Here is a 12,738-nt window from a genome sequence, read left to right on the forward strand (position 1 = left end):
TAAATGAAGGCTTAAATTCTGCAGAAATTGGTGGCCTAGGTCTCACTGCTCCCCAGGAAAACTCTTCTATTTACCAATAGTGAGTGCATCATTCAAGCCTTGTCTAGGTATACTGTAAAATGAAGTAAGGTGTCTGAAATCATTTATTTAACAAGACTTGAGTGAAATAAATGCTGAGTGTGAGACTGTCAGTAGTCTCAAAACCAAACTGGGTGGAAAATAAAAAGTTATACTAAACAGATTCATTTCTGATCTTTCCACAGACAGCTTAAGGCATCACTGTGCCAAGGAATTTGTAACTAAAAGTCACATCCATCAACACTTAGACAATAAACCTCTAATGCTTAATGGAGTGAGCACAAACAAACTGTTTGCAGAGCTCCTCAATGAGAGGAGTTTATTATTCACCTTGGAATAACAAATCTAAAAAGGCAGATCCTGAATCAAAAAAGTGGTTCCAACCTTCCTAAAAATTGGTAATATCTGTGCAAGTAGAGTATTAGCATGCTGAAAATATTCAAAAAATGCCACAACGTATTCTGCACCAGGTGAACAGCAGAGAGAAGCATGGCAGTGAGACAGAGGAGAGAAGATACTGGTTTAAGCAGGAAATTCTGCAGAAACTTTTGCAAATCATCAATATGATGAAATACTAAGAAGGGCTGCAGGATAGCACCCACTCACCTGGCATATGTAAATCTATTAAACAAGAAACCCTTTGTGCCAAAACCCAAAGAAAGACGAGGAGAGAGGCACAAGAGTCAGAACCCTGAATGCACCAGATTAAGACTCTAGGGGGCCACAGGATAGTTTATTTTAAATACATAGAAATAAACCATGAAAGAATTCCTACCGAATAGTCCACTAAGAGCACAAACGTTTAAGAGCTGCCATCTGGATTTTCAAGGAACTGCATGTAATTCTGTTGTCAAATGTTGGAATCAAAAGGGAGAGAAAGTGGTAAAATCTACCACAAGGCTGATCTTAGCGGCAAATAGAAATTTATAAGGGTTTCCTTAAAAGGCCTGTGCTATTTGCTCGGGTATTATGAAAGGGACATCTCAGGCAGGTAAACACAAGCCATGTTTTACCACATTCAGGATAGAAACATTGAAGAAGACAGGAAGGATCAAGATTCCCCCATGGCCACTCACCTACAATTCTATGAAACTGATTGTGTAGAACTTGCCCATCTGATCCCAATGGATAATCCCTGCTCAATTTTTTCATCATCCGGGAATAGGGAAGATGTTTGGTTAACCTTCTGCTTCTATTGGCTAGCTGCTGAGAAGCCATGGTGTGCACACAGAACACTTCAGGGGGAGCACCTGTTGTACAGCACATTGTGCACAAGGATTACAAAATCAGACTGCTACCAAGGCCGAAGGCGCAGTTACACATAAGAAATGTTACGCACAAGCAATACAGAACAAATCCAATCGCCAGTCGCAGGGGTTCCTCAGCATATACGCCACCTGAACCCTTTTTGAAAACCACCTACTGATATACCAACTTTGCACTGCAATCCCATGAGTTCTCAACTGAAGCTGAGTTAGGCCAGGTCCATGCATATCTGTGTGAGAGATTCTGCCAATGAACACATACATGCCTCGGGAAGTGGAGTCAGTGATTTAGTAGCTGGCACTTTGCCTTCTGAGTTAGGACTGAAGCAAACCGCAGCATAGTATCACAAAGCACTGGATTGCTGGAAGGACCTTCTTCCAAAAAATAAAGTGAGCAACAGCTAGCACTTCTCACAGGAGACAAGGGTGTTAACCCCATTGTCCTGGCCAAATTCAAATACTTACGTTCTGTGTATCTAATTTTCCCCTGCAGTTCCACTTGGATTGAGCATTCGTCTTCATTTCCTGTTATAAACTGTTGCATAGTGTTGTAAAACGTTTATCAAGTTCCACCCTGAGCTGGTCATACTTCAGAGTGAATAAAGTGACCTCTATCTCAAATTTGTATCTGTTTGCTAAAGGGACACAGTCAATTTAAAAGAAAAAAAAATCACCCTTTTCTCAGGAACAATTTACCTCTGAGTTACAATACCCAAGATAACACAGATTAGAAAAGAAAGTATTTCTATTTTGTTTAGTTTGTGCATTCACAACATCCATTTTTGTACAGTCTCTCCTGCGTAGTCAGTTATTGTCCTCAGTTGTTTGGGTGGGTCTTTCACACAGTAATGTGTAAAACACACACAGACACACAAAAGGAAAAAGTATACAGATATTGGCAGAGACTCGGGGCAGGTATAGTACATAAAAGAGCAAATTAAAAATAGTGTTAAATTAATTCAATGGATTTTAAATTGACAGCGTCCCTTCAAAGTCTGTAAATTAGCCTGTAAAGTACTCTATGTGTAAGACAATATGAGTATTACAGATGCTTTGACTTCATTCTTCCTTCCTAGCATTTAAGAAAAAACACAAAACACCAGTTCTGCTACTTGAAACTCCCAACTTGCTGAACAGCTGAGCAACAAATCAGAGTTGCAAAGGAGAGCATCAATCAAGTTTATAAACAATAGTCTTCACCAATATTTTGTATGGAATGGCCATTGGCTGCACCTGACTAGAGATAAAAATGAAACTCAGACTTCTTTGAAGATGGCACATCCTGGAACCTAAAGGGCAGAAAATAATTCTGCATTGTGGTTGGTAATGACATGTGAGATAGAGCCAATTCCAGGGTCTATACTAGCAGTAACTACGTCACCGAGTGCAGTTCACTTTCGGATATTAACATGCAACATATGGCAATTGTGTTGTTAAAATGTTTGTGCAATGTAAGTTGTCATTAATTTTGACTGTATCCACATTATATGCAATTACAAATGGCAACAGAGGTGGTCTGTGCAACAGAGAGTGGAAGGGAACGAGTCCAAGAGACAATCATCTCTAAAGCCAAGCTGTACTAGTTCAGGGGCTGGGCTATTCTCCACTAATCCCACTAGATCCTGCTCTTGCAGAGTATATCTATAATAGATCCATAAAATGCAGATGTGTAGTTTCTGAAATTATCTGTCTCAAGAGAATTATTTTGAGTAGTTTTCTAGTTACAAACAAAATTTCAGAATAAAAATTTAATATACCACTATGAAGAAAAGAATGACAAAGGACTAGTCTACACTATGCGTTTAAACCGATTTTAGCAGCATTAAACCGATTTAACGCTGTACCCGTCCACACTACGAGGCTCTTTATATCAATATAAAGGGCTCTTTAAAATCGGTTTCTGTACTCCTCCCCGACGAGAGGAGTAGCGCTAAAATCGGTATTACCATATCGGATTAGGGTTAGTGTGGCCGCAAATCGACGGTATTGGCTTCTAGGCAGTATCCCACAGTGCACCACTGTGATCGCTCTGGACAGCAATCTGAACTTGGATGCAGTGGCCAGGTAAACAGGAAAAGCCCTGAGAAATTTTGATTTTCATTTCCTCTTTGCCCAGCGTGGAGCTCTGACCAGCACGGGTGGCGATGCAGTCCCAAATCCAAAAAGAGCTCCAGCATGGACCGTACGGGAGATACTGGATCTGATCGCTGTATGGGGAAACAAATCTGTTCTATCAGAGCTCCGTTACAGAAGATGAAATGCCAAAGCGTTTGAAGAAACAAGCTACAGGCTACACAGTGCTGCGTGACAAGCGTAACGGGAAGGCAGAGACTCAAATGGACGCTCATGGAGGGAGGGAGGGGGTACTGAGGACTCCAGCTATCCCACAGTCCCCTAGCAGTCTCCGAAAAGTATGTGCATGCTTGGCTGAGCTCCCAATGCCTGTAGGTTCCAACACATTGTCCGGCGTGGTTCAGGGAATAGCTCATCAATGTACCCCCTCCCCCCACCATGTGAAAGAAAAGGGGAAAAAATAGTTTCTTGACTTTTTTTAATGTCACTCTATGTCTACTGAATGCTGCTGGTAGACGCGATGCTGCAGCAGTAAAGAGCAGTATCCACTCCTCTTCCCTCCCTGGTGGCAGATGGTACAACATGCTTGATAACTGCTGAATACCCCTGGCTGGCCTCAGGGGCGCCTGGGTAAAAATAGGAATGATTCCTGGTCATTCCCAGCAGATGGGACAGAACGGCTGGTAACCGTCTTCATCATAGCCACTGGGGGCTGAGCTCCATCAGCCCCCTCCCTTTCCTGTGTAAAGAAAAGATTCTGTCCTGCCTTGACTATCATAGCAGAGGCATGCTGGGCTCCTCTCCCCCGCACCACTTAATGTCCTGCCTGGACTGTCATAGCACCAGGAGGCTGCCTCCCCCTCATTTTATCTCACTAACAAGTCAGTGTTTCTTATTCCTGCATTCTTTTTTAACTTCATGACACAAATGGGGGGGACACTGCCACGGTTGCCCAGGAAGGTTGGGGGAGGAGGGAAGCAACGGTTGGGGTTGTGCAAGGGCACCCGTGAATGGCACGTAGCTCATCATTTCTGCGGGATCTGACATGGAGCAGCTGTGCTCTCTGATACACTGCTTCTCTAGTACATTTGCCCCATATTCTAGGCAGGACTGACTCTATTTTTAGAAACCATAAAGGAGAGATTGACTCGGGGAGTCATTCCCAGTTTTGCTTTAGCGCTCCCAGCCGATCTCAGCCAGGGGCACCCATGATAGCAGCAGACAGCACAGAATGACAGATAATCGTCATCTCATTGCCATATTACACTGGCAGCAAACGGTACAGAACGACTGGTAACCGTCTCTGCTATCATGCAAAAGCAAATGAATGCTGCTGTGTAGCGCTGGAGTATTGCCTCTGTCCGCGGCATCCCGTACACATATGGTGAATGTAAAAAAAAAAAGCTGAACGGGCTCCATGGTTGCCATGCTATGGCGGCTGTCTGCCAGGGCAATTCAGGGAAAAAGGGCGCGAAATGATTGTCTGCCGTTGCTTTCCCGGAGGAAGGAATGACTGACGACATTTACCCAGAACCACCCATGACAATGATTTTTGCCCCATCAGTCACTGGGCTCTCAACCTAGAATTCTAAGGGGCAGGGGAGACTGCGGGATCTATGGGATAGCTATGGAATAGCTACCCACAGTGCAACGCTCCGGAAATCAACGCTAGCCTCGGACCATGGACGCGCACCGCTGAATTAATATGCTTAGTGTGGCCGCGTGCACTCAACTTTATACAATCTGTTTTATAAAACCGGTTTATGTAAAATCGGAATTATCCCGTAGTGTAGACGTACCCTAAGGCTAACAACTCAATGTCTTGATACCTTCCTTAAAAAAGATAGAGAAATAAAACTCCATTAAAAGGCAAAGTGGCTAATTATGTTTATCGTCATAATTAACCTGTATATACAGTAGAACCTCAGAGTTACGAACACCTTGGCGATGTAAGTTTTTCGTAACTCTGAACGAAACGATATGATTGTTCTTTCAAAAGTTTACAACTGAACATAGACTTAATACAGATTTGAAATGTTAACATGCAGAAGAAAGATGCTGCTTTTAACCCTCTTAATTTACATGAAACAAGCACAAAAACGGTTTCCTTGCCTTCTCAAATCATTTTTAAAGCTTTCCCTTTAATTTTCTTAGCAGTTTACATTGAACACAGTACTGTAATGTATTTGCCCTTTTTTTATTTTGGTCTCTCTTGCTGCCTGATTGTGTACTTCCGGTTCCAAATGAGGTGTGTAGGTTACAAGTTTTCCTTCTCTTCTTTCACCTTAGTAGGGGAGCAGGGCACTGGAGATTTACAGAATCTTAACGCCTACATCAGGGGTCGGCAACCTTTCAGAAGTGGTGTGCCGAGTCTTCATTCATTCACTCGAATTTAAGGTTTTGCGTGCCAGTAATACATTTTAACGTTTTTAGAAGGTCTCTTTCTATAAATCTATAATATATAACTAAACTATTGTTGTATGTAAAGTAAATAAGGTTTCTAAAATGTTTAAGAAACTTCATTTAAAATTAAATTAAAATGCAGCATCCCCCGGACCACTGGCCAGGACCTGGGCAGTGTGAGTGCCACTGAAAATCAGCTCACGTGCCGCCTTCGGCACCTGTGCCATAGGTTGCATACCCCTGGGCTACATCATCCCGTTCCATTTTTCCTCAGTTTACATTTCAAGGCTCCACATCATAACCATCCTCCTTGCGGCTGAGAACTACACTGAACCGCACGTTCACCAGCACTTTGCTGGCTGCAGGGATCTCTAATGAATTACCAAAGCATTTTCTTCACCCTCCTTCCTGACAAGGGACAGAGCACCCTCGCTTTATGGTATTCACAGGGAAATGAAATCAAATGCAGAGGAGTAACTCTAGGCTTATCCAAATACATAGATTTATATGCAATGAACAATATTAGTCTTCACAAAGCCTTTAAACTCCTTGATGCCGCTGAACTCTCTCTCTCAGTTTAAGCGCTAATTCCTTTTCCATCAAGATGTAACGTAAACAACTTTAGAGGTTTAAAAAATTCCATGTGATGGACTTTTACTCAACTCCAGTTAAAACCTAATAGGATTCTGGTGGGCTGGATTCACAGCTGATTTCAGCAGAACAGCTACTTGTAAGAGAAGCTTTGTGATGTTGAGATGTATCAGGTGGGAACCTACAGGAATGAATACTAAAAACCTATTTCTGTTCTCATGTGAAGAGACAAGACATTAGGAAAATTCATTAAAAACAAGGAATATCAGTAAAATCAAGATATTTGATTTCTCCAAAATCAAAATGTCAAGGTCTACAAGCATATTAAAAGTAGACGCCCTTAAAATGGACTAAAGTTAACTGTAGCACTAAAAGGCATGAACTAAGAGAGGCAACAGGTATTGAAAACTAAAGTAATATAAAGTAAAGCAAATGCCCTTTTTAACGTCTAGTACCTTGCATCAGATAGGGGATATGGGCACAAGCAACGAAAAGCGGATAAGATCTAGTCCCATTCACATATCCAAGAACATCAGTAAGAAAATAAGACACTAAAATGAAAACAGTGCTCTTCTCAGAAACTGAGAACTTCTGGCAAGAAATAGCATGCCAAATCACCTTAAGCAATTAAAGCAAATTCAGAACCCTAGCCAAATATATTCCTGCGGGTTTAGCTAATACTTAAGAGTTGTAATAGGAGAGTGTTGATAGTGTGCTAAATTCACTCAACACAGGAAGGTGAGACTGTCTTATATTAAATGTTAAAGCACCTAGCATTAGCTCTTAGAGTAATTTCACACGAACAGAATAGACATCTAACTACCCTATTTAGGAATTAAAATAATGCGGTCATGAAAAAATGTGTCCGTGATTTTAGAGGCTGCTGTTAAAAATTTGGCTCACATCAGGAAAAGCTCATTCCTACCATAAATGAGTTAATCAGCAAGTCTGTTCACGTTTAGCCTCTCCTTGGAATATGTGGCCCACTTCTGTTTACATTTTGCTATTCTGCTTACTCTTGGCTTCTTTCAATTACATACTTGTTTGACTTAAGTGATAAACTTCATGGTCAACCTGAACTGACACCAAGATGTAAGCAAGTGTGTATGGGATATATGATACCATGCTAATTATTCTGAATTTATTGGGATTTTGATGTTTAAGCCTGCAAAATTAACATGAGCAGACAGCAGCCTGCTGAAGATTTAGATACTCAAGTACATGCCTGGCAAATACAGACCATGGAAAACAAAAATATGGGAATCTTCTGGAAGAGAAGGCAATGAAGCCAAGGTGTCTGTGCCAGAATCCTCATCTATGTATGCTTTAGAAGCTAAATGGAAATATGCCCAATGTTTGCATTGCTGCTTTTTTCATAAAATATTGAAGTTTGTGTAACTGGGAAGCCTTGGAGTTTGTGCTGGGTAGTGAAAGCAGCCAATGCAAACCGATCAATACAGCAATAATCAACGTAATTATTTTGTTAAATGCTCCTGTATTTCACATTGTAGTTAGGCTTGGTGGCTTCCTTATTCTGTGGTGATAAGGTTAAAGCTATTGATTACCACTTTTGTTAAAAAAGTAGGTGAGAGTCATATTTTCAAACTAGACATTTCTGCTGGTACAGTATGAAACAAAATGTCATTTACATGTATGCGCTTCTCCATGGTTTCCCAGGTCTGCACTCACTGATGGTATCGGCCTTGTTCCCAATACTGTCTGAAGTAACATTGGTGGAGGCTCTCCAAGCAAGCCAGGTTTCTATAAAGAAGAACAAGAGGTATTGTAAATGACTACAGTTATCTCTCCTTAGCTATTCCACAGGTTTTCACATACAGTTAATCTCTTCTACATATGCTAGATGGTTAAAGTTTTAATAGGCTAAAAAAGTCCTGTTTGTTTTAGAAAACAGTTAATAAAAGGTATACAGGTAGATAACTGAAGTTAAAATGATGAACTTACAGTGTTAGTTTGAATATTCTCAATTGTAATTAGTTGCTTCTGTGCCAGTTGTAGGTGTGAGAGGTTCTGTAGCATTAAATTAGATGTATTCCCCAGAACAGAATTCTGCCAAATTGACACAAGAAGCATTAGTTAAAGAATACAAAAAAATTACACTTGTGGCAAGATTTCCAGCTGATGTGATATAGGCCAGATACTTTTAACTTATGAATAAACATGACAAAGGGGAATGACTTTCTATATCTGTGTTTATCTGAAGTCAGTGACTTCCCCTCCATAAAACCAAATCCTTGCTTCATTTGCAATCAAAGCTTGCAGAAGATTCTGAATTCCTTTTATCCTTCCTTTCCTCCAGTTTGATTTTCTGGGTGCTTTTTAGAGGATAAGTGTAGTTTATTGTATTGTGCTTTACAGTGTTTTTATTTCTTACATGGCATCTGCTCCAAATATCTCACTGCTTTATTAGGTTATGTTGGGATAGTTAGGGGCTATTATATACTGCTGCACAGTCTCTAAACATTAATGCTACCTTCAGGAGAGGATACCTACATATATATGAGTCTTCCCTTTCTCATTGGTAAGTACTACACTTGATCTTAGCTCCGAGGAGCCCTACTACATGGAGCACTATTCCCAGAACATTCATAACGTGGCTAGTTATTCAGGCTATATTCACACTGTGGCTCATAATGCTTTTTTGAAATGATTTTCATGTACAGTTACACTAAAACACTGTTGTAACACAGTCTTCACCCACAATAAAGACACTTAACAAATCATATTGAGATGCCATACTAGAACTTTGCCTTGGGGGTATTCTACAGTAAGGTTTTTGGATTGCATGGTGGTTTAAAAGAAATGGCTGTCCAAACTCGAGCATCAAACTATACTTCAAGGGTTCTCAAACTGGGGGTCGGGACCCCTAAGGGGGCTGTGAGGTTATTACATGGGGGGTTGTGAGCTATCAGCCACCACCTCAAACCCCGCTTTGCTTCCAGCATTTATAATGGTGTTAAATATATAAAAAAGGTGTTTATAATTTATAAGGGGGGGGAGTCACACTCAGAGGTTTTCTATGTGAAAGAGGTCACCAGTACAAAAGTTTGAGAACCACTGCTATAATTTGTGCTAACTACATGACTGCTTGTAAACATTTAGTCAAACATCATCCTTGGAGAGCAAGAGGTTCTTGAACATGATTTGCCAGCCAAAACATATGTTTGCTCCAGGTCTCTATAAACCTTTTTCTGTAGCACTCTGGCATTTAAAGAACGCATTCTGTGAGGTAAGACTAGAAATATGGAATAAAAATTCTTCACTGTGTGAGTGCAGACAGATCACCACTAATGACTGAAAACTGAAGAAGCAGCTGAGCAGAACAAGTAGGGTTTTGCATGCTTTATGGCTTTGCCAGAACTCAGTCTGACAAATGTTTCTAGACATTTATAGCCATCACAGTTTGTGTCCCAATGTGGCAGGGATGCAGATTCCTTAGGAACTAAACTCAGAACACGTAGGACACAGACATTGATGTCACAGAACAGTCCTCTGTGTTTTGGAAATTATTTACAATAATATCAACACACAAAACAAGGAATCTCTAAAAACCTGCAAAAACAGAATTCTGCAAAACAAACAGGGGCCAAATCTGGATTAACTGCATCAATATGTTTGTGTATCGAGTCCGCACTGCTGTCCGAAGCATCTCAAGTACCAATGACCTGCGTCTAATGTTGCTAGTACATCTTTATTTTTTATCATTTTATTTGTATTTTCTGAGTTACATCAAGAAAGAAAATTTACTGATTAAATGACAAACTTTTAGGAAAATTGTTTGGCTGAATCTTCAAAACAGATTATCTGGATTAATCACATGAAGAGCTGTTAAACAGTTACACCATTCAGTTAACACATAACTCTAAATGTTCAAAAATGTGTTATGGCGGCACATAATGTCTATCATTAAGAAATACCAAGAGTAGCTAAGCTAAAAATATTTATTCAGTGATTCATCCAAACAACTGTTCAAATTCTCATCTATCATGTCCTCCTAATTATCTACAAATTTATTCTATAAGCAATGTTTTGGCATCATATTTTTAAAAAGTGATTCCTCTCAATATAGCATTTAACAAAATCTTGAACAGTCAATTCCACACAGCAAAAACAACATATGCAGGAAGGAATATAGAAATAAGCTGAACCAGTGTTCTTTTGACAAACCAACAAATACTAGAAAGTAACACAGCTTCTTTTCCTGTACATAACAATACTGAATTCCAAGAAAGAAATAGTGACCAGAATTCTCTGGCACTGAAGAGTATCCCCAAAAAGACACATTGCAGAATAAGGGTACACAAGTGCCAATGAAAGGAACCTAGATAATTAAATTACTGTCAATAATTCACCTTAATGGGCCAGGTTTAGTGACTAATTAAAAGCAGGAGCTCCTATGGAAGAATATTAAATACATGAGCCTAGCTTGTTTGGCTATAGTATACTTTAGCCAAAAAGCAGTGGATCATCATCATCAGTCACACTGCAACTATATACAACATGCCTCCTTCTAACTGATTAAAAAGCATTTATGTTGCCTTCCAAGGAAGCACAAAATCTACAAGACCATAGAAAGAGCAGCAGTAACTAAATATATCAGAGGAAAATGTCCTACATATACTTTAAAAATGCAAGCAAATAACAACACTCTTTGTGTTCAGTAAACTTTACAACATGCATCAAATGTATTTCATTCTATGGTGTGCTATAGATCTAAACAACATACCTAACATTTGAAAGGAATACATGCCTCTAGATAACATATAGTAGAAAAATGAGAGAAAGCAAAGTGCCTTTACTGTGCAGAAAATCTCTCTCTCTTAACAGACATGGAGCTATAGATCTTAAAAGTATAGTAGAAATAGTAACAAATAAATAAGAATTTTTTTTATTTCGAGTAGGAATTTCAAAAGTACTAAATAGAGTAAGGAGCAAAAACCTCATTTAAAAATCAGTGGTATTAGAGCTTCCTAACTTCTCTAGGTACTTTTGAAAACCCCACCCATATTTCCTAAGGGTAAAATTCACCCCTGGGCAGAGTCCACACTGTGGAAGCCCCTACAGTAGTCCTGATGTGGTAAGCAGAAGTGGAAACTGGGTGGCCTGCTGACCCAATAGATTGGTGCAAAAGGGAGTACTGATTGTGGACAAAAGCTGCTACTCCAGCCCAGCCTGTGTCCCTGAGTTAGGGAGTAGATTCATCCCAAATCTCCCTACAAGATACCCCTATGAACTTTGGATTATTTATATGAGCTTCCAGAATATCTTCTTTTACTACTGTTGGGCTCCTAGTGGTTTGGAAGTCATAGGAGCCTTATAATACACCACAAGAAATCTGAAAACACTTCAGTAATACACAGTTTTGGTTTATTTCTACCTAAAAATGAACATCTCAAAATTATTGTTGTTATTATTTATGTAGTATACTTTACAAGCTTTAAAAATAAAGACAATGATAACACTTTCAGCCTTGAATCAGACTTATTTTCCAAAAAGGCTTTGTTCTTGCTGCGTACAAAATGAATCAATGGTCCTTGTTACTCAACCTGTTACTTGGAAACAGATGTTCTTTCTAGAAATGAATAGTTCTCTCTACCACAAAACAATCAGGTAACCGCGAATCAAAAATTCAGAAAAAATAGAATGGTAATTTGCATATAGACAGTAAGCACTCCTCAATTTTGATTAGTCAAATCTTATATCTTATTTAAATCAGTCTCTTGAAATTACTTTATACAGTATATGTTAAATACGAAGCCATTTTAACAAAAACATTTGATTTTAGTTGTCAATTCTTGAGATCTGTTACATGTTTTAATGAAAAATACTGCATAAATACATACAGTGATATAAATTTTTTCACACTGATAAACATACCTGGTGTACTTTATTCAAATGGAAAAATCCTGGACTGACTGCTGTATTTATAAGATGAGGTAAACCAGCAGATACTCCAAGAACTGCTTGAGAAAACACAAGATAGCATCCTTGACAAATTTATAGAACTTTTAAAAGTTAGGAGAAGAATGATTTTTAACAGTTACATACACTTTATATATTTGCCTTGCTCTAAATATTTCTGTAGGATTTAACATTTAATTAACTGATTAAAAATCAGGACAGTGAACCCTTTTAACACACATCTGGCTGAAGCTTATTATGCAGAGAGACTCTTATCACATAGGAGAACTGCTGTCTGCCTGGAGACCCACGGAAGTCAACAGGGCTCCTCAAAGGTGCACAGGTCTTCTCGTTCCCTCTAAACTGAAGGACTGGGGCCTTAGTTCAAATGCTTTTATAAATATATAGT

The 12,738-nt window shown here is 39.4% G+C and overlaps 1 protein-coding gene across 1 annotated transcript in view; it reads right to left on the reverse strand.

Moving 5' to 3' along the window:
• RAVER2 (ribonucleoprotein, PTB binding 2) overlaps positions 1-12,738 on the reverse strand; it is a 78,712-nt gene that overhangs the window by 12,827 nt on the left and 53,147 nt on the right. The window contains exons 6-9 of the mRNA XM_030574085.1: positions 12,306-12,391; positions 8,373-8,477; positions 8,060-8,171; positions 1,155-1,328 (exon numbers count right to left, since the gene is read on the reverse strand). Of these exons, the coding sequence (XP_030429945.1) occupies positions 1,155-1,328; positions 8,060-8,171; positions 8,373-8,477; positions 12,306-12,391 (477 nt within the window). The remainder of the gene's footprint in view (positions 1-1,154; positions 1,329-8,059; positions 8,172-8,372; positions 8,478-12,305; positions 12,392-12,738) is intronic.

The sequence above is a fragment of the Gopherus evgoodei genome, chromosome 8, assembly GCF_007399415.2.
Source record: "Gopherus evgoodei ecotype Sinaloan lineage chromosome 8, rGopEvg1_v1.p, whole genome shotgun sequence".
In the NCBI taxonomy this organism is placed as follows: domain Eukaryota; kingdom Metazoa; phylum Chordata; order Testudines; family Testudinidae; genus Gopherus; species Gopherus evgoodei.